The sequence below is a fragment of the Rhodamnia argentea genome, chromosome 3 (assembly GCF_020921035.1).
Source record: "Rhodamnia argentea isolate NSW1041297 chromosome 3, ASM2092103v1, whole genome shotgun sequence".
Classification (NCBI taxonomy): Eukaryota; Viridiplantae; Streptophyta; class Magnoliopsida; order Myrtales; family Myrtaceae; genus Rhodamnia; species Rhodamnia argentea.
The window spans coordinates 13,450,420-13,473,236 of record NC_063152.1 but is presented as its reverse complement, the minus strand read 5'-3'; the positions used below and the strand labels follow the sequence as shown (position 1 = coordinate 13,473,236).

The 22,817-nt window shown below is 39.0% G+C and overlaps 1 protein-coding gene across 1 annotated transcript; it reads left to right on the top strand.

The window, feature by feature from the left end:
- The first annotated feature begins 12,922 nt into the window (after positions 1-12,922).
- Positions 12,923-22,769, top strand: LOC115729515. Its single transcript, XM_030660106.2, has 10 exons — positions 12,923-13,376; positions 14,726-14,769; positions 15,327-15,444; positions 15,541-15,652; positions 16,175-16,818; positions 17,351-17,606; positions 17,691-17,970; positions 18,704-18,868; positions 20,168-20,629; positions 22,036-22,769. The coding sequence occupies exons 1-10, from the start codon at positions 13,190-13,192 to the stop codon at positions 22,324-22,326; spliced, it is 2,559 nt and encodes an 852-aa protein (XP_030515966.2). The 5' UTR covers positions 12,923-13,189; the 3' UTR covers positions 22,327-22,769.
- Positions 22,770-22,817: the final 48 nt, after the last annotated feature.

The following is a 22,817-nucleotide window of genomic DNA, read 5'->3' as shown; positions in this document are numbered from 1 at the left end:
TAGTTTGCAATAGGGGTGAGTGTTTTCAAGATCCATACAAGTTCCACCAGAAACTTACCCATCATAATAGGTTTCTCATTTTTGTTAACTTGGAACCTATCCTACATACCCCGAAACTTGGAACCTACCCTATCACAGGTTGTAAGGTCGATTATAGGGTCTACCTAGGTTCTACATATAATCTTAATTGAATAATTATAGTAAATCATCACCTTTAATGACCATAAATATGAAACATTAACAAGGAAAATTCTTAGTCATAAATATCACCAGAAATGGAAGCTCAAAGTAGTTGTTCTAGCTTACACATCCATCATCAGATGCCATAAAATACCGCAGGATCATGCAAAGACATATATACTAAGAAAAACACAAAAATAGTTTCTAGGTTCCACTTACCCATAGGATCGGATTCCTCAATTTTTGACACTCAAAATCTACCATACATACCTTGAAACTTGAAACTTGAAACTAGACTTGCTCTTCACCGGCTAGTTTCGGGTTCAAGATTTGTTGACACGTGATTTTCGATCATTTTATTTTATAAAATATAATAAAAATTCATAAAAATTAAAAATCAACTTTGGAACAATTGGCCAAGCATTATGAACCAATTTTGAACAGAAAATAATTTTCCAAATTTGTAGGATTTTTTGAATTTCTCTTTCATTAAAAAGTATCCAAATATTAGAAAAAACACCAATTGTCGCCAAAAAAATATAGAAAAATAGTCGGTAATTTTGTTTTTATCCCAATTACATTTTGGCCAAATTAGTTTTCGAAAATTTAGGTTTGAGTCCTTGATATTCCCAATTTGTGATTTATCATACCTAAACCAAACAAAAAAAAATACAAATTGAGGCCTTTTTAGTTATTTTCTTTCCTTGAGTCAATTGTGACATTTGGTCCAGAAAACCTTTAATTTCATTTTAGTTTAACCAATTTCAAAGTTTAAGCAAATTTAAAATTTGATCAAATTTTGGGGACAATTTAAACCTAATTTGGGACTTGTGATCAATTGGTCAATTTCATGCAAAACCAAGTCATTACTTGAGCATAATTGGCTTTTCTAAACCCATTGGTCAAGTCAAATTTGCAAAATTAGATCATTTAAACGTTCAATTCACCAATTTTTTGCTTAATTTGACACAAGCATTTGAGATTTTCATGAACAATCGAACCAACTAAACCGAAAAACCATTTCTAGATCATATGTATGTTCTAAAGTCCAATTTTGAACTTAAATTTGAGAAAATAGGTCAATCTAGTGTCTAATTGGGCAAACATTGGACATTGGAGTCAATCGGGTATGACAGGTCCGACCCAATTAACCCGGCGACACGGTTGAACACCAAAGACCGGTCTTTTTTTTTTTCTTTCACTGCTATTACGACCCTCTCCGATCAAGCGACCGTTGTGTGGAATGGTCTTGAGGGTTAATGGGTCATCATCATCCAACTCATAATGAATGGATTTCAGACGCGAGCCCCTCCCAAGGCCTATTACCCAAATTGCAATGGCGGGAAAGATTAAAATCGGGGTCGACCTTAGTGTGGTCGTGTGGCTTGTGCATAGTGTATGTGCCATCGGAGTTGCCACCAATCATTTCTTAGATGGTATGATTGAAAACCCTATCGAATAGTCAAGAGTTACCAAACGATTCTGCGAAAATCAAAGAAATGGGTTCGGGGATTTTATTACGCCGAGAATGCCATAGATGCCCTTTCGATACTGAGTTGAGTATTTTTCTAACCTAAGAATTCATATAGATGCTTGAGGAGATTAGATAGGCCCTAACGACCTATGGGTGTCATGCATATGGGAATTTTCTATCTTATCAGACACAATCAAGTATTAAAGTCGCAAATCAAGGAATCAGATATGTGTGGATAAATCGCATCAAACCAATCAATCAAATTAATCATGCCATGCCTAGTGAAGCCCTATAGGCTTAGAGAGTTTTCAATTAAAGTCCAGGGTTGATTCGGAACGTGTTCGGGGGCCAAATACTCAGAAGGTTAAAATGGTCATTTTGGATGCGTCGGGAACCCACAAATAAAAAATTAGGGTCAAGCCAATTGAATGTGGCCATTTCCCATTTTTTGTAATTTTTATGAATTTTTTTAGATTTTTCCTTATTTTTTCTAATTTTTTTAGAATTTTTTACAAATTTTCTAATTTTTTATTATTTTTCTATTTTTTATATTTTTTTATTAAATTGGAACGGGTCAACCCGGTCAACTCGGATCGGGCGCCCAGTCTAAACCCAGACTTGGACCCGCTTGAGCATGAAAACGGCGCCGTATAGCTATTTTCTATTTTTGATTTTTATGATTTTTATGTATTTTCTAGAATTATTGAAAATCTATTTATTGATCCTATGGCCTCTATTAGACCACATGTCACACTCTCAACCGTTCGATCATTTAATTTTTATTTATTAAAACCGAACGGTTATAACGGCCTCACCGACTTGGCTGCCACGTGTCCCGCTACGTGGCGCCACGTCAACGCCACATTTGCGTTAACCTAGTCAACTTTGATTGGAGAAGATGATCGACGCCGGTGCCTCGTCGGAAGGCGATTCCGAGGCCTACAGAGTGCCAAATAAGTTGAAACCAACACCAATTGACTCATCTCGACATCCCTTACCACATAAGTCAAGCACAAGCAAGCAAAATGACAGATTACACACCCGCAACTCCGACCAAAGCCGATCTTCGGCAAGAGTCCGCCCTAGCCGTTTTCTACACAATATAGCTACAACAAATCATCGGGAAACATCACAGGAGGTTGAAGGAACTTACCCGATGCTCGCGATGGCTTGATTTGGCCTAGATCAAGCTCAACGGCTCTCAACCGACCGAAGAAGGTTAGAGGTCGACACGTAGTTTCACTTAATAAAAATGCACAAAACAAGTACAATTGTAATCGATGAAGTGTAAGGAACAAATCAAGGTCAATAACTCGCTAAATGGTCGACTGGATCATGAGATACCATGCGAGGCCGAGAGAGAACTTGAGAAGTAACCTTACCATTTTTCGAGTTCTCAAGCCAATTGGATGGGTCAACAAGCTTCCTTAGGTCTCTAGGGAGCTCGAATGATTATCGGCGTAACTCAATTTTGTCGGAGAAGACCCGGTGAGCTCTCGACGGGTTCGGCACAATTAAGCTCAAATGGCGGTCATTCAATCACCTTTGTCTCTCCTCTCTTTCCCTCTCTAGAGTGTTCTCGAACAGAATGGCCTCCTTTGCGATAAAAAACATGGAGGATTTTATAGTTGGATTTTTGAAAAAATTGGCGTGCGGGAAGGGGTTGCTCGAGCTGTTCCGCATGTGATACCACGTGCAAAATGGTCACCGGAGGTCGATCGTCGGCGGAAACGAAATGATCATTCCATTTGGTTCTCCAAGAAGCTCAATTTCATGCTAATTTGGCATGAATTTGCTCTACATTTGAATAGGCTCGACCGCAGCACAAATCAATTTCGTCGCCGTAACTCCCGCGAGTCTAGGCTATTGAACATGGCTCGATTGATGCGATCAAATGTCTTCTTCAATTCCTCCACCATAATTCGTCCGATTATCAACGAATTGGTGTCGAATTTCCTTGAACGATCTCGGCCTGCAAAATCGGTATTATTTCATGCGGAAAATTGGTCGAAGGAGCTAGGTTTCCACAGGGTCACTAGGTCGGACCCGTTCCGACCCGACAGACCCGATTGATTTTAATCTCAAAATTAGTCAAAAACCTTGGGGAAATTTTCAAATTAAACCTCAAAATTGGATTTAGGGATATGAATATCATCTAAAAATGTGATTTTCCCCAAAATTTCGTGACGAATAGATCAAAAACCCAAATTTTATGTCTTAACTCGGAAATTGAAATTGAGCAATTGAAACCCTAAATGGTCAAATCAAACCAAATCACCCCCACCAATCGATTCAAGAGGTTGAAAAACATAGGGTAATGGTCCTATTTTGCCATGACAATCCCTAGATTTTGATTAATTTGACTTTGAATAGGATTTAGGAACTAAATTAAAAATATTTATGCAATTAAGTCCAATTCGTGCAATTGTGCAATTTCTTCAAATTCAAGGACTCAGTTGCAATGCAAGGTAATCAAGTTGAATGTCAACACTCCAAAAATGCAAAAATTGCAAATAAAATGACTCAAATGGTATTTGTTTTTTTTTTTTTTTTTTGCCTAATTCTAGTTTCTGTGTAATGAAGGAACACATATACTTAAATTAACTTTTTGAAATTTCGCGTGGTCAAAGTGAAAAGAATATTAAAATAAAAATATATACTATTTTTTCATATTTTTCTAGCCTCGAATGCTATTTTTCTGAATTTTTCAATTTTCCTATTTTCAGAAAATATTTAAAAAATGGGAAAAATATGAAAAATTATTTTTTGTTTAAAAATGGTTCTCTAGGCTTGGCCAAGGTCACCAAAGTTGATTTTTCAATTTTTTCAATTTTTATGAATTTTTGAAAAATAAACTAAAAAACTACTAATCAAAATCCAAGTGTCAATAATGCAGGGACAAGATGAAGAAGAAGGACCCAATTGAGATCCAATTCAAGCACGCCCGAGCAACAAAAGGAGATCGTTAGCTTGCCCAATTCCTTCCGACGTCAATCATTTGGCACTCGTTGTTCACGTGCGAGGCGAGTTGACGGCGCCAATTTGCGCACGAGAAGATTTTTTCAAATCTATTAAATACTCCCGAGCCAATTACGAGAGAAGGAGAGCTCATTTGGTTACGAAAATCCTCTCAAACAACCTTGTGAGAGAAACTAGAGAGAGAGAGAGAGAGAGAGAGAGAGAGAGAGAGAGAGCCGACTTTGAGCTTGTTTGGTCGCAATTCTCTCGGACGATCGCGAGGGAGACCGAAGCTTCGCCAAGCCATTTGCGGACGAATCAAGCTCAACTGAGCTTCGTCCGAGCTACGTACGAGTCCAAGGAAGCTCCAGAACCCTGCGGCATCTATCGATGTTGTCGAAAAAGGTACTTGCAATTACCGACCATTCAAGCTGTGCTTTAATGGTAGATCCTCATTCCGACCTTGTTTCTTTGTTTTAATTGGTTGAATCGCACCTAGAGTCGTCCCTAAGCACGATCCTACCTTCCTTTCGCATCGGTTTTGTGTGAAACACCATTAACAACCTCCTAGAGCTTGTGGTTCAATCGTGAGCTCGCGATCTCCGTCCGATCCCAATCGAAGCTAACTGGATGTCGAGTAAGCTTCCTAAATGTAGCAAGTTAATATGAACATAGAAAAGATAGAGAAAAGAGAATATGAACAGAGGTTTACGTGATTCGGTCGACCAAGAAAAAGTTCCTTGGAAGCCTACATCCACGGGAGAAATCTCCATATTTTCTTATTTTCTTGGAGGGAGATACATGCTCCTTAAATAAAGAAGAGTACATCATAGTTGCTAAACATAGCCTATGATTTTTATGGTAAATATAGATATTACATATTGGATCTTGATCCTCAATCTTATCATGATTTGCCAAGTTTATCTTGTCAATCTCGCCGATATCGCCAATCTTGCCAACACTCCCCCTCCAAGTTGGGGCGAAGAGGTCTTCCGAGGTCAACTTAGCTAACAATTGTTGAAATACTCCGTTAGAAAGAGGCTTAGTAAACACATCAGCAAGTTGTTCTATGCTTCGAACATAAAGTGTTTCGATAGTTTTGTCTTGAACTTTCTCTCGAACAAAATGACGTCGACTTCTATGTGTTTTGTTCTTCATGAAAGACCGGATTTGACGCAATGTGAGTTGCTGCTTGATTTTCACAAAATAGCTTCATAGGACCACGAGATCCTTCAAGACCTAAGTCACTTAATAGCAAGCAAAGCCGGACCAATTCACATGTCACCGAAGCCATAGCTCAGTATTATGCTTCAGCGCTCAAATGAGCAACCACACTTTGTTTTTTACTTTTCCACGTAACAAGATTACCCCCCAACAAAAGTACAAAAACCGGTGGTAGACTTCCCATCAGTGGGACTATCAACCCAATCAACATCAGCATATCCAACAACCTCCGTGTGATTGTGTTTCTTCATAAGAATGCCACGTCCTAGACAAGACTTCAAATATCTCAATATATGGTCAACGAGCTCTAGGTGACCTTTCGTAGGGGCATGCATAAATTGGCTCACAAAGCTAATGGCATATGAAATGTCCGGTCGAGTGATAGTCAAATAAGTTAGTCGACCAACTAATCTTTGGAATTGGCCAAAATCTTGGAGAGGAGTAGTATTTTTTATCACTTTATTCCCAAAATCCATAGGAGACTCTCGAGGTTTGGCCCCCAATTTTCCTGTTTCTTTTAACAGATCCAATGCATATTTTCTCTGGAACTAGCAACCTCAATTCCAAGGAAGTAACGCAACCGACCCAAATCCTTGATGTCGAACTTCTCACGCAAATATTTTTTTAGAGATTCAATCTCTTGCAGATTATCACCGGTAATGACAATATCATCAACATAAATTAACACTACCACAATTCCTTTAGAATTTTTCTTAACAAATAGAGAATGGTCGGACTTACCCATTTTAAAGCCAAACATCACTAGGGCTGCACTCAACTTTCCATACCATGCTCGAGGTGATCGCTTGAGGCCATAGATTGCCTTCTTGAGTTTGTAAACAACTCCTTGATCTTCTAAGGGGTGACCCGAAGGGAGGTCCATGTGCACTTCTTCTTCAAGTTCTCCATGAAGGAACGCATTCTTAACGTCCATTTGAAATAATGACCAGCCATAATTGATAGGAACCGACATGAGAACTCTGACGGTACTCATCTTTACCACAGGAGCAAACGTTTCTTTGTAATCCACTCCGTATGTTTGGGTGTATCCCTTGGCGACCAATCTAGTTTTGTGCCCCTCAATTGAACTATCACTTTTGTACTTGATTTTGTAAATCCATCGACGGCCAACGGGACGTTTTCCAAGAGGTGATGGAATAATATCCCAAGTCCGATTTTTGTCAAGGGCTTGTAGTTCCTCATTCATGGCCTTCTTCCACACAAACGATTGTTGTGCTTCAAGAAAGTTTGCGGGCTCAATGTTTGTATCTATAGCGGATAGGAAAGCACAAAACTCGGGTGAGATAAAATCATAGCAAACGTAAACCCGAATCGGATAGGCCGTAGATGACTGATACGTGACAAAGTCGTGAAGATGAGTTGAGGGCTAAGATGTTCGGATTGATCGATGAACAGGAGCTATTTCCTGGATAGGGTCCGGAACTAAAGCGGTTGTGTCTTGATTAGAAGTGTTTGTCCCATCTCTTTGGGTTTCATCAATCACCATATCATCATAAACAATCAGCAAGGGAGAAAATTCCATATCAAATACACTATAATCATAATTGTTAGTGTAATCACCACTATTCTCCCCCTAAATTTGATCCCTAGAAGAAAAATACATGTGAGTTTCATCAAACGTAACATCCCGAGAAATAAACAATTTTTTGGTGGAGGGATCAAAGCATTTATAACCCTTTTTAACACCGGAATATCCCAAAAAAATGCATTTGTTTGCACAAGGATCTAATTTACTCCCTAATGAAGTGTGAACATAGCACACACTACCGAATACACGAAGATGAGAAAGATTAATTGAACGACCAAGGAGCACTTCCATAGGAGATTTGCATTGCAGCACCTTACTGGGAAGACGATTGACAAATAGCAACTTGTTAAAACCGCATCAGCCCAAAACTGTCGAGATAAGTTTCCATGAAATAGAAGTGATCGTGTTACCTCAAGGAGATGACGATTTTTCCTCTCCGCGACCCCATTTTATTGGGGAGTTTTAACACATGAAGTCTAGTGTACAATACCTAGACTTTTGAGAAAGGACTCAAAGGGATGATTGGTATATTTAGTCCCATTATTAGTACGCAATCTTTTAATCCAAGCACCATATTGCATATAGATCATTCGAGTAAATTCCTTGAAGACTGTCAATACTTCACTTTTAGAGGTAAGCAAATACAGCCAAGTAGTTCAAGATTTATCATCCATAAACGTAACAAAGTATTTAAAACCTTCTCGAGATTCAACCGGTGCATTACCCCAAACATCAAAATGAATCAACTCAAATAATTCGGATGCATTATTCGTCCTTTGAGAAAAAGGCAATATATGCTATTTAGCAAAACGACAAGTTTCACAAGATCTTGAATCTAGAGAGAAAGTAGGATTAATAAGACCGTAACACCCAATCTGATGGGTGCCCCATACGCCAATGCCATAGTTGAGATGTTAACCCTTTATCTTGGCTAGCAACCAAAGACGTACTCGCAAAATCAAGAGTATATAGGCCCTTTTCAAACCGACCTTCACCAATCTTCCTCTCTATGGTTCCGTCTTGAAAGATAACCTTATCATGGGAAAAAGTAACATTGCAATTTAGATCCCTAGTAATTTTACTAACCGATAACAAATTAGAGGATAATGATGGCACAAATAACACATCAGAAGAGTTTGAGAATAAATCTAGTTTCCCAACCCCTTGAATATGAACCATTTCACTATTGGCAACTATAATAGGAGAGTATGAACCAGAGGGAACCTCACGTAGATGAGTTATTTAACGAGAACTTACCACACATATAGTCGGTTGCTCCCGAATCAATTATAAAGTTATTCATAGAGGATGCAGATAGGGCAAATACATTAAGAAGTTTGAGCCATATTTCCCGAGTCAGCACTCGGTTGAGAAACACCGCTAGAGGACACCAATTGCTTTAGTTGCAAGGATATTTGTTCCAGAGAGGTTTGAAGATCTAGAGTAGCAACATGACTAGCAACTTTAGGATCCATAGTCTTATATATAGCCTTATCCTTACTCGGTCGTAAGTGAGGGTATAGCTCCCAGCAACGATCATGAGTATGCCCATCTTTGTTACAATGGGAACAATGAAACTTTGTATTACGGCCACGACCTTTCCCTTTGGCGCCATTAAAACAAATGCCATTCCTAGCTTGGTTGACAACATTAGCTACATTAACCGAACTCTCTACCAGTTCTCCTCCCGATTTGGGGTCAATATTCATCACCCTTCGACGGGTTTCTTCTCGTTGAATAGTGGCACATACATTAGAAAATGATGGTAGAGTAGCACTCATAAGAATCTGTCTCTTAACATCTTCATATTCGTGTCCAATGCTAGCAAGCAACCGAAATATGCGATCTTGTTCTTCTCGCTACGTGTACACATCGACGGATGGAACCGGAGGACGATACTGTTGGAGTTCATCCCATTTTCGTTTCAAATTGCCAAGATGTTCGCAAAACGTTTGGCCGGAGGTTTGCTTAGTATGAGCAATCTCCTGTTGCAATTTAAAAATCCGAGAATCATTATCTTGATGTCCATACATATCACGAAGAGAATCCCATAAGGCATTTGTAGAATCAGAATATGCAAAAATCTCATAGATCCGGGGATCCATGGAGTTAAAAATCCATGACATAAGAAGATTATCAGTAGCTTGCCACTCGGCATATTTAGGATTAGTGATAAGAGGCGGTTGATCAAACCATTAACATGCCCCAACTTTGATCTACCTCCAAGAGCGATTGTAACCCCCCGAGACCAGGGGAGGTAATTGCAACCATTGAAAAGGATAGAGGTGAGTCGAGTGCTCATTTCATTCGAGCCAGAACGACCCAAATCGGGATTAGCCATTGTGCAAAAACAAGAAAAACAGAAAAACTTATCCGATTAATAGGACAAGGCGCAACGGCCAATGAATCGACAAGAAGCATAGAAGCTTGATGTTGATCTAATTTGCTCTGATACCATGTAGCAAGTTAATACGAACATAGAAAAGATAGAGAAAAGAGAATATGAACAGAGGTTTACGTGGTTCGGTCGATCAAGAAAAAGTTCCTTGGAAGCCTACATCCATGGGAGAAATCTCCATATTTTCTTATTTTCTTGGGGGAGATACATTCTCCTTAAATAAAGAAGAGTGCATCATAGTTGCTAAACATAGCCTACGATTTTTATGGTAAATACAAATATTACATATTAGATCTTGATCTTCAATCTTATCATGATTTGACAAGTTTATCTTGTCAATCTCGCCCATATCGCCAATCTCACCAACACTAAACCTCTCTATATGCTTTATAAATGCTTAGTTTAAGGATCGAACCTCGAGAATAAACAATGGAGGTTGCCTGAGGTTCACAACTGTGAGAGGTTAGATCAACGTGTTTTAGCTAGTTTCGAAGCATAAATCTCACATATTTTTCATGTCAAAAGATGAGGAAGCAACCTAGATAGAAATCAGAAGAAGTTATGCATGGTTTAGGCTCTATTCGAGGTCTTCGGCGAGATTCCGAGGATTTTGGCCGGAATCCGTAAGCGCCTATCATCTTCCCTAGTGAGGCACTAACCGATTCAACGTAGATTGACCAATCAACGATGACATTGCGCTAACCTTGTGACACCCGTCTAACACGTGGCATGCTATGTTAGTGGGTGCAATATCCAAAAAATAAAAAATATATATAATAAATAAAAAAAATGGTCCGATGGCTAGGATAGTGCCATGTGTCGCGATTTGGGTTTTTCCGTAAATAAAATTTGGAAACTAGAAAATAGAATAACAATTTAGAAATTTTTAGAAAATTAAAAAAAAATCAGAAAAAAATTGTGTCATTTTAGGCCAACCCCGAGTTCCTATAGCTTGGGTTGGGTCACCCGATCCGGATAACGTTTTCGAAATGAAAAATAAAAAAATGAAAAATTGAAAAAATTAAAAAATTAGAAAAATTCCTGAAAATCTAAAAAAAAAAAAAAAGGAATGGCCATTTTTGGCTAGTTTGACCCATTTTTCATAGTTTTGGATTTAGAATCCCCTAAAATGATGATTTTGCGCTTTTGGGCAAATTATCACCAAATTGAATTCAAACCCTAATTGGACATTATCTAAGCCTCTAGGGCTTTACTATGGTCATTTGATGCGATTTATCCCCATCCATTGGATCCTTAATTATGCAGTTATATTATTTGATTGTGATTGCTAGGATAATTCCTCCCATTTGCATGAAACATAGAAATTAGACTTGACTCACCAAAAATTAAAACCTGCATGAACAAGTTAGAAAAACACTCGACAAACGTACCGAAAGGGCGTTGGTGACAAAGATGGCATAACCAAGAAATCTTTAGTTGTGTGTAATCGAATGGTTCCAGTTTACCTTTCTCAAAGACTGGTGGGGACTCCAAGCATGTACACCTTTGCACATGTCATATGATTATATTAAAATCAAAATCAATTACCCTCTAGGGCGATTCGATATGGGTCTAAGAAGACTCGAGTTGAACCCATCCTCGAGGTTTAGTAATCCGTTAATCCTCCTCCTCGAATTTTGAGATGATCGCCACAAGGTTCTACATTTAAACCATGCTCACTCCTAATTTGCAATTGTAAAAATGGATGAGGGTGTAAATTGCAACCGAATTTAGTCCCAAATCCTCACATTGTGGGCAATAAACGGGTTTTCATTTTGTCGGACAAGAAAGGGTTTAAACTTTGTGGTTTTGAAACATTTTCGTTGCCATCATCTCCCTAACTAGTGAAGTCAGATGATTTAATATCAAATATTGCCATGTAGGATTTTCGGACAAAAGAACTCGTTGATGTAACTTAATTGAACGTTTTTTTGAAAATTGATACGTAAATGATTGCTTAATAAGTTATAGAATCAAAGTGAGCATCGTACGAAAGTTATGACACTATTGATGTCCTATTCCCTTCTAAGTCCAAAAGAGTATCTGATTTTTAAATAGGTTTGTGCTATTAAAATGAAAATGAACAAGACTTTAGTATACCAGCAAAAGAGTAACAAGCAATGCGCAAACACAATATCACTAAAAAAACTAAACACTTGAAACTTGGTCAATTGAAAAAAAAGGTTAATATTGCCTCAAATTTCAAATTGGTGCACCCATAATTTTTAGGTCACGTAAAATTCAAATTGATATACACATAACACATTTACTCGAAACTAATTTTCACATTGGCAAAAGTATGTGAAAATTTTGAAAAACTATTTGACACAAAATTAATCTAAGGTAAACGTGGCACGAATGTACTAGTGTGAAATTTTTTACGGTATTAACCTTTTAAAATAAGACATATCAACTTGCTAAAAATGATAAGAAAAAGACTAAAACATAAATTTGAAAAGTGTAGGAGATTCCTGAATTACAACATAAGCCTTAGAAATTTAAAATGTTTTTGTAAAGCCTAGAAATTTAATTATCTTTATTTTAATTGTGTCTCTAATTCACTATCGCATTAGCCTAACTCAATGAAAAACCTTAACTTCATGTCCAATCACAATTCTAACCCCGAATTTCTTTTTATCTAAAAAAATCACAAACTTTTACTTCAATTTGAAATTTGCCCATGTTACCCATCCAAAATCGGACTTGATTTCTTCCGGTTGTTTCATACGAATGTAAGGTTGTTCACAAAGACACATGTTCTGACAATTCATATCTGCGCGGCCTTGTTATTGATAATTTTGAAAAAAAAATAAAATGGTGATTTTCGGACGGGGTTTAACGAGACAGATTTGAGACTAGAATAAAAGTTGACTTTTTTTTTAATTGAAAAAAGTTTGAAGTAGAATTTGGATTGAAAGTTTTGAATTTTTTAAGGAATTCAACCCTTAATTATATACACACTTAATTTGACATACAAGTTTTTCATGAAAGAGGAGAGAGAGAGAGAGGGTATTTCTAATCTTTTATTTTTGGACAAAGTATCTCTAATCTTAGGAGGATAGAAAATAAGCAAATCATAGCCGGGCGCATATAAAAGCAGATTTGCACGCCACCGCAAGAGAGAGAGAGAGAGAGAGAGAGAGAGTAGAGAAGAAGGGTTTTTGCTTTTGGTTCGCGAAGAGAGAGAGATAGAGGCACACCCAACACTGCGTCACACCCAGAGAGAGAGAGAGAGACAGAGAGACAGAGATATCTTTCTTCTTCTTCATCTTCTCTTCGCCACGGAAGTATCTGCAGACCGAAAAACCCATCCCCTATTCGGACGCCGTAGAAGGGGAAACCGACCCAGATTGATTGGATCTAGCGATTCCTCGAGCGAGCGAGCGAGGGGGGAGGGACGTGTAGAATGGGGAGCAAAGGAGGCGGCGGCGGTGGCGGCGGCAACAATGGAATTTCGACAATCCCTACGGGGTCGAGGAAGGTGGTGCAGAGCTTGAGGGAGATTGTGAACTGCTCGGAGCTGGAGATCTACGCGGCTCTCAAGGAGTGTGACATGGACCCTAACGAAGCCGTCAATCGCCTCCTCTTTCAAGGTGATCTTTTTTGCTGGGGTTTGTTTGTGTGTGGTCGCTCTGTTGCCTTTTTATTCCTAGGGAAAAGCACGACGGTAGGGCAAGAGGAACTTTGAACTCTTCGGTCTTTTTGGGGTTTTGCGTCGGTGGAGACTGGTGATGGGCTTAAGGTCGCATTAAAGACGGTTTTTTCGCCCTCTTTGTGTGCTTTCTGGCGTTGGTTGCTTAAATTTAGCTTTTAGGTGATTGAAGTTTGAAATTTTTCCAGAAGCGCGGAGTTCTCTTTTGAGGACGTCTGGGTGTTGATTGGCCTTTCTCTGTTTTGTCACTGAGTTTGAGCTGCTGTGTTTAGCATTTTGGCGAGGCATATATCTGCTTTTGCTGCCTTTGCTCTGCTTGCTCTCAGTGTTTTGACATCCCATTCTTAGAAAGCGTTGGACTTTTGTTGCAAGGCCAATTTCCCGCTATGCCTAGTTAGGAGTTTCAGTTGTACTAGATAGCTCTTATAAAAAATGCCGAGTTTGGTGTAGCATTGAATGATCTGACTCAGCGTGGGAGTCAGTTGAGTGAGTGGATCGCCGGCCTGAGGAGGGGAAAGCATGATCCTAGCTGTCTGTGGTACTGTTCTAATTTTTAGTGAGTTCTGGAACCAAACATTGGCATGGAAAGACCTTGAAATTCGAGGGGGCACTGCCATGCTTACTGCTTTTGGATCTATATTTCTTAGACATTATTCTGTGAGGGCCGTGCCCCAATGGTTCATCTTAGATCAAATTGTGGTTTTTAGTTGTTTTGTTCTTTTGTCTATGTGTTGCACTGGAAGCTCTTTCTACGTTTCTTTTGCTATGATATGCAAGTCAATATGTCTTGTTCCAGTTTTTTGCCATTGCACCGATAAATGGATTAGAACAGCCTGCCCCCCTTTACATGCTGAAGGTTCGGAAGGGTTGATATTTCGTCCTTAAAGCACGGCATTGAATTGTAGAAGAAATAATTTGGATCATTGGACCATGTATTGTCATTTGTATCCTTGCACCTATCATTTTCTATTTAGACTAACAGAGAGACGTGTGTAATACGAAAATAAATGTCTGAACGTGCCTTGCAAATACTATATTGGGAATTGTTAGGAGTTCTCTTGCTGATCGTTTTCTATCTTTTGCTGGCTATTAGCTTTAAGCTTTGGCCACTTCACATTGTTTATTTAAATTAACTTATTGCTGAATTGTTTTTGTATAATGTTTGGCTTTGGTACTCCATTACATAATAATTCGCAATTGCAAACTTTAAATTAATTAATATAGCAATTATCTGTCTGGTATTTGGTGACATTTAAGTTTCTTTCTGATGTGGAGCTTATTGATGTGTAGATCCTTTTCATGAGGTGAAGAGCAAGCGAGAAAAGAAAAAGGAGGTGATTGCCCTTGCTGTTCATAGTATTTTGTGGGGAAGCTAATATGTTTACGTGTGTCCAATATAATACTGTCTGCCAACATTTTGATGATACTCTGAGCATTTTCCAATGCCAGTCTGTGATTTGATGGTCTGGATGATAAAATCAAGATGAAGCATGTCAATATTCTAAATACATGAATTCTATCTTAATAAAATTGATACTGGTCGTGATTTCAGTTTTCTGTTGTGCTGGAGCTTGAGTATTAGGGCATTTTTTGTGTCTATTTGTTGCGTCTACTTTTACTGGCTTGTGCGTATTTGCTTCCTGATTAAATTAAGTTGTGGGTTTCTTGTTTGTCGAGCCAATTATTGATCAAATCCTTATGTTACTTTTGTAATTGTAACAAATCGAAGGATTTATCGTTGGCCATGGTAATAGTTATCATAAGTCCTCTCCTCTGTCGTAGTTTCTTTAGTTGATTTGTAGTTGGTGGAGCTCTTTCGCATATCTTTTATCAGTTGTTTTATTTATGATTATTTGAATGATTTGTTCTACAATGTAATTCACTTATTCAGAATAAAGACACAACGGAACCGAGACCTCGTGGGACTATTACCACATCAACTCGAGGTGGTCGGAGTGGTTCTGAACGATATGCTGGTCGTGGACGTGCAAATGTACCAAGCTCTAGTGGTATCTGAATTTATAAATCTGAGAAGACTTTGGCTTTTATGTTATAGTTTAAGGGAAGTTCATTAATTTGTTCCTTGCATTTCACCTTTCTGGCAGAGCCTGGTAAAGCTCCATATAAGAAGGAGAATGGGTCACATGTTTATGCGGGTTCTTCATCTTCTGCTTATATTATGTCAGGGAATACTGTGAACCGGCAAATCACACACAGGTTATTCCTTTTACAATTCGGACTCTCAAACTGTCTTTCTGCTTTTCTAATTGGCATTTAGGAATTGATCTGCGTCGCTGTGTATTGTTAAATTTCATCAATTACATGATCTGCGTAGATGCGTTTAAAAAAAAAAAAAATTCTCCTCCAATTTTCTTTTGAAGTCTTGCTATTCTTTCTTGTTGCCATGCCATGATATTGTTTTATGCCCTTTTTATGCTTCTCTGAGTGGTTCACTTCTCAATGCAATCTAATATATTGCTTATGAGTATATTATTATTAGGAATATTTGAATATGGTCATGAGGCACTCTAACTTCTAATCTCATGTATTGAATATTGACTGGCTGAAACGTGTAGAATTGCTACATTCCCCAGGACTTTCAACAGCCATTGTTGCAAGCTTTTCTGCATGTTTAACTGTCCTAGAAAACACAATGGCCTGATAGTCTTTTTTATTGTAAAATTTGCTGTTAATCCCGTGGCATTGGATAATCTAAATTTTACTTGACATCTCCCTCAGTGATGCTTCGGCCTGGGAAAATAAGGTGTCTGCAGCAGGTGAAAGTGAGCTTGTGTCTTCAACAGTTCAGCCTTCACCAGGATTGCAACGAGCTTGGGCCGGAGTCCCTGGTCAAGTATCAATGGCAGATATAGTGAAGATGGGTAGACCACAAGGCAAGGTTTCTGGGACCTCGAATGCACCTATTCATCAAGGTGTCCTTCCGCCTTATTCAGCAATTACACATGAAGACTTTCAACAATTGGATCAATCTTCTAAAATATATATGTCAGATCCCAATGATGACTGGCCCTTGGATGAGCAGCAGGCATGTCCTTCTAGTGACGAGTGGCCTCCATTTGAGAATTCACGGACCGCAGTATCCTCTAATTTGGATTCACAAGTGGTGGAGTCGAAACTGTATGGAGGTGCATCTGACTTGCCCTTGGAAGGAACCAGTCAGCATTTGACATCCCAGCTTGACAATATTCATCTTTTAGAAGATGGATCTTTGGAAAACAATGCAAACCACATGGGACTTGCTTCAGTGTCCAACAGAAACATTCAGGGCGATGATGATGTAGAGAGGTCTTATTTGGAGAACAATGTCTATGAGAACATCAATGCTTTCCAGCCTCACATGCATTCATATGACCATAATGAAGGTGATTACATTGATTAAACTCATGTTCTTGGCGGGTCTTTCCATGCACTTTATTACTATTGGTTTAGGACATAGCTCAGTTTGTGTAATTGATATTTTCTCTTGTATGATCTTGCCAAGTTTGATGTATACTTCATACTGGTCTGTTGAGTGGTTTTTGGCCTCCCCTTATTTTCCTTACATTCTTTAGCTTTATGATCCCTTAATCTGTGCATTCTTGACTGAAAAAAGTATCCTGTGACTTAAATGCCATTGTCTTGAGTTACTTTATGGCACGGCTTATTGAGAATTGCTTATATTCTCAAGAAAGGATATTAAAAGTTCTAGTGATGAAATATTGTGCAAATACATCTAGATAATACCGGTTTTGCATGGTGTGTCTCTAATGTGCATTATAGATTGTAGCTGAAATGTCTGACCTAAATATTCTGCAGTCAAGCTCTATGTTTTTACCCCATGTTATGAACCATTCAATATCTGATCATTTGGGACAATGCTAATGTCCATTTGTACTTGCGATTGTTGTTCTTTAGCTGAAGATGTTACGACGGTTGCTACGAACTTGCAAGAACTAAATTTTCAGAACAGTGATGAGGAATCGCTATCTGAGGAAGATGGTCCTGCTGTAGTAATTCCCGATCATTTACAAGTCCATACACCAGATTGCCAGCACCTGAGCTTTGGTAGTTTTGGCTCTGGCGCTGGTGCTGGTGCTAGGACCTTGAATAGTAATTTGGCTGAAACACAACCAGTTGCAGATGCTTCTTCAGTTGCCCTGTCTGACGCCAGGTCCATTTTCCAAATCAAATCTATCTATTTTACACCCTCTTTCATATTATGGTTCGAAACTGATACCCTTTTTGCTACATCCAGAAATACAGAACATTATGGCGACGATCATCTTAGGCCCCCTTCGGATGGAGATGATATGCATGTTACTGTAGTAAGTGCTGGGAGCTATGAAGCTCCTTCAGCTTCTCAACCAGACTCGTTGAAGCAGCAGTCAGTCGAAACTACTTCAGGGAATCAGTACAACTTCCCATCTTCAGCACCTGGTTTCAGTTATGATAACACCCAACACCTCAATGCTGCATTCACTCACCAGCAAACTAGCTCGCAGTTGCAAAACCTAGCTTCTTTCTCCAGTGTACTGGTAAGATAAAATATCTTTCCCAGTCTAATTTTGGAGAAAACTAGCATCATGGGATACAATTGTGCATGTGGGGGTTTGTGTGCGCATGAACTATGTGACCTAAGTCATATTTCAGATAAAGCATTGGCTGGTGGGTAGAAGGGCAACTGCGTCAGCAAATGTCAATGCATGTTGTGTAGTCTGCTGATAGCTTGTGAGGACCCTATGTAACGACCAGTTTACTTAATGAACTCCATCTGCTCTTTTCAAGATGCCCCAGAGCTTCGAAAGTTTGCGACACAGAGAAAACCATTGAGATCTAACTTCTGCCGTAATTTTCAAAATGGAGTAGTAAAGTTATTTGGCCAATGATCCTGTTCTATAATTCAAGCAGAACTCAGGACATCATGTCAGTGCTGACGTGTAAAGTTATGACAGAATTCTTAATTCTCCTTTCTGGGAGGGAGGGAGAGGGAAGGGATAGAATGTATGAAAAGTGCTTGATTTGATTACGGAGGGCAAGGCTTGTTTGAGTGATGAGTAGACCTCTGAACTGCTGTTATGAAGTATTTCTGTTCTAAAAGCCAGTTTGGGCAAGTGTAAAGTGGACCTTTGTGAAGGAGCTTCTCTTGTGCTGGGTTTCCCTCTTAAGTAGTATTAGTTGCTCTAGCTTTACCATGCAGGTGTTGCTGCGTATTTGCATCATTGACAATCAACAGTTCTAACTTTCATTTTCATGTGGCACAAATTGCAGCCGTCATATTCAAGTTCATTACCCAGTGCTTTGTTAGCTTCAACTGTTCAGACAGAAAGAGAGCCTGATCTTCCATACTTGCCCTTCCCTGTGACACACTCAATGCCTACAAAATTCAGCAATCCGACTTCGTCAATGAGTAGTTCAGTCATTTCTACACCAGAGGTATTATTGCCGTTATCGTCTTTTTTATGAGCTCTTTTTCATTTATTACCTTTGAGAGTATATGTAGCTTGGCATTCATCATATTTGAAAGGTTGGCAAGCAGTTTAGGACTGATTAGTGATTATAGACAACCAGGTAATATGATAATATTTGAGAATCTAATTATTAAATCACACATTCGTATAATAGTTTAATATTTGAGATAAGTTGGGTAGTGGGTCTACTTATTTTAAGTGATAATTAGAGCAGCATGTTTATATGTTTGAATTTCTCCAGCCCTTGTTTGCTCCCTCATTTATAACAATTTCCATACTTTGATTGTATTGTAGCCTACAGATAAGGTGCTTTGTTAGCTCATTTGAATAGTGGATGACCATTTAATAACTTTAGCTTATAAATAAGTAGGCATTCATCATATGTTTTTAATAGATGCTTACTGGTGGCACAGGATTTGTTTTACCTGAACTAATTCCGTGGAGACATAATTGAGCTTGTAAAATTGTCGGCTGAATTTGTTACTATTGTCTGCTCTTAGGAATCATTAAATTTGTGAAGCTTCACATCCTTCCTCCTTTTTCCAGCTTAGGCTTGAGCAGAAAGAATCCCAAGTAGATGCTTGTGCCCTTTGTATTTGTTGTAACTACTCTTACAGTTTGCATTTCCATTTTCTCTTGGTTATGGAAGTCACATTATTGTAATGTTTTGTTTCCAAGGAAAAAAGAAAATCGTACATGAACAATTATTTCTTGAAGGAACAAAGGGTAGTGAATGTGAAATACTCCTAAGGGGACATCCTATAATTTCTGGATGTTGTTTCTACAATCTGCATAACATGTTTCGTCCTATTGGATGTGAAGATGGTTCCATTGAACCTTTGAGTTTAAATTGTCAAACCAGGGAAATGTTATAGATCCAGAAGTAGCCATTTCGGGTTCTCAGACAACTGTAGTTCAGTATTTGTAGAGAGGATGTGTGCCAAACTATCAACACAGGTTGTTGCTTTTGACAGAAACATTGTAGTTATGGGTTTATTTAGTTTATTTATTTTGGGGGAGAGAGAGAGCTAAGGGTGGAAATTTGCATTGGAATTTTGGGTGACTGATGACCTTGTTTTCAGTGTGATTTATTTGCTCTTGATTTTGCTTGTCTATGCTTGATTCCAATTTTCCCCCTCATCACTTCTCTCTCAGAATAGACACCCAAAAAGAGTACCTAAAGAAGAAAAGAAAAGGAAATGTAATTTTGTGTCCCTTTTGATATACTAGCATCCTGATGATTTTTGTTTGTTGCTTTTGGCAGGCTTTCAGAGCAGCTAATATCTCTGGAGCTCAGCAAACTCCCCAAAGCCTCCCCAATGCTGGCCTGTCTACAGGACCTGCTCTTCCTCAGCACCTTGCAATGCACCCTTATTCACAGCCTACCCTTCCTCTGGGCCATTTTGCAAATATGGTCAGTTACCCTTTCTTGCCTCAGAGCTACTCATATGTGCCGTCAGCCTTCCAGCAAACATTCGCTGGTAATAGCACATATCATCAATCTTTAGCTGCTCTTCTTCCCCAATACAAAAATAGCCTCTCGTCCAGCAGCTTGCCTCAGTCTGGTGCAATTCCTTCTGGTTATGGGTTTAATGGTTCGACGGGCATTCCTGGAGGGAATTTCTCTCTAAATCCACCGGCTGCACCTGCGCCCACGACTTTAGGATATGATGATGCTTTGAGCTCACAGTACAAGGACGCCAACAGCTTGCTGTCTCTTCAGCAGGTAATTGTTCAATGAATGTTGTTGTGGCAGTAGATAAAAATTTTCCTCGAAGTAGTGGGCCAATAAAGAGTGTTCCTCCTGTGATTGCCTGATATTGTCAGTTTAATTTGACAGGAAATTATAATGGAACCTTTTGGGACTTAAGTTTAGAGTAAATACCTTATCTGGTTTCAATTGCCAGTAATCTGTCCCGGTTGAGGTGTTTATACTCTTTGTGGCCAAATAAATCTGTTTATACTCCACTTTTCTTTCATAGTAGTTTTGTCCTGTGATACATGAGTAAATAGGGATGAAAATGGAACGAGAGAGAAAAGAAGCGAGGGAAAAGGAAAGAAGATTGTAATTTATCTGTCTTGCTTATATTAACAGTAAAGGAAAATGATGAGGGAAATTGAGTTAATCAGTGGCCTAAAATGCGTCATGCCTTTGAGTACTTTAATATTCTTTTTTAATAGCATTTTGCATGTTACTGAGTTTGACACAATTTCGCTTTCCCCCCTTTCTCTCCAATGCTGGGGAATTTTTCTCTGCTCTTGTGCTGAAGGGAAGTAGATTCCTTCACTTCCTTTCATTTCTTTTCTATCCATGAGAACCGAATAACGAAGGTATTTCTGTAGGTATTTTTCCTCCCACTTCCTTTCACCTCCACTTATCCAAGCAAAGTCTGTCTTGCCTTTTGCACTTTATTATCTTCATTAAGGGGCGCAGTTTGCATGTAACCAAGTTAGACACAATTTCCATTCCCCCCATTTCTCTTCAATGCTGGGGACTTTTTGCTCTCTCTGGTGCCAAAGGGGAGTAATTTTCTTCACTTCCTTTCATTTCTTTCCTCTCCATGATGAAGGTACTTCTGTAGGTATTTTTTTCTCCCACTTCCATTCACCTCCACTCAGCGAAACAAAGTGTTAGGATCTGTCCGATATTGCTATGTTTGTGTTGTAGCTTTGTTGTGGTGCAGTTCTACTGGAATATGTTGTAGTTTTGGTAACACATGTTTTTACTTGCAATACCCTGAGTTTTTGCAATTGGGGTTGACGTGTTGCAACTGTGAGGGTGTTGTTGTGAGGTGTTTGGTTGGTAAACTTATTGGAAGTCGAAACAGCCATTCTAAAATCTGTAATTGTAGCCTTAATAGTTATATTGAGCATCCTCTTAATTCATGCAGCTCTTTCACGGTCCCTTATAATCAATGAATCGGTCTTCAAGAAACTTATATTGAACACTTTTACGGGGGCAAAGTGTGGATAACTTAGGATGTGCTCGCGTAACTAGACCGTAACATGGAGGTCTATCGTCACTAGCCCTAGATTTGGAACTTATCCTAGACTTCTAAATGCTATACAGTTTCTTGCTCTAGTAAACTAATTCACGTGGATTTCATCCTAACCTTTGCATATGTTCCTCAGAATGAGAATTCAGCTATGTGGCTTCAAGGACCCGGTGCGCGTACAATGGGTACAGTTCCAGCCAATACATATTACAACTTCCAAGGGCAAACTCAACAACCCACTGGTCTCCGACAAGGACAAGGCCAACAGCCTTCTCAGCACTTTGGGTCCCTCAATTACCCAAATTTTTACCAGTCAGCTGGGATGTCACTGGAACATCAGCAGCAAATTGTCAGAGATGGTTCGCTCGGTGGCTCACAAAGCCAGCAAGCCAAACAGTCCGCTCAGATATGGCAGAACACCTACTAATCTTATTCCTTCCCGTCTTTTTAGGGTTTAAGTTCTCGGTTTGAAAGTGGCCAATGAAAGGCATCCATCCACAGAGCGGAATCATCATGCATCGTTTGGTGGGTCCTTAAAGGACCTTGGCTGGCTGCCTCTTTGAGCCATGAGGTTGTATTTTACAGATACCCTTTCGAGTTAGGTTAACGTAGGGACCTGTGCTAATTCAGAATGGGTGGATTTTTCTGTCGTTTGTTTCGTTCTGTTTTGCTTTGCTCTTTGCCTCCTTCCTGTACTTGTGTTTCGTTCCTTCCATAGAGAAATTGCATTTACTTCAGATGTACCGGCCCGTGTATTTCTTATGCTATGGTCATGATCCAACCTTCATTAGATGTGTCGCACCACTAGACACTAGTATGACGATGTTGTCCAATTGTATCGTATTGTACTTAAATTGGTTTTGGAACCAATCTCGAGTGTATTTGTGGGGGGATGTGGGAGTATGCAAGTATTTTGCA

Bases quoted from the DNA above. Each gene is read 5' to 3' on its own strand.
- LOC115729515 (XM_030660106.2), top strand. From the start codon at position 13,190: ATGGGGAGCAAAGGAGGCGGCGGCGGTGGCGGCGGCAACAATGGAATT. The intron at 13,377-14,725 runs GTGATCTTTTTT...ATTGATGTGTAG, and splicing joins CAATCGCCTCCTCTTTCAAG to ATCCTTTTCATGAGGTGAAG. The intron at 14,770-15,326 runs GTGATTGCCCTT...TCACTTATTCAG, and splicing joins AGCGAGAAAAGAAAAAGGAG to AATAAAGACACAACGGAACC.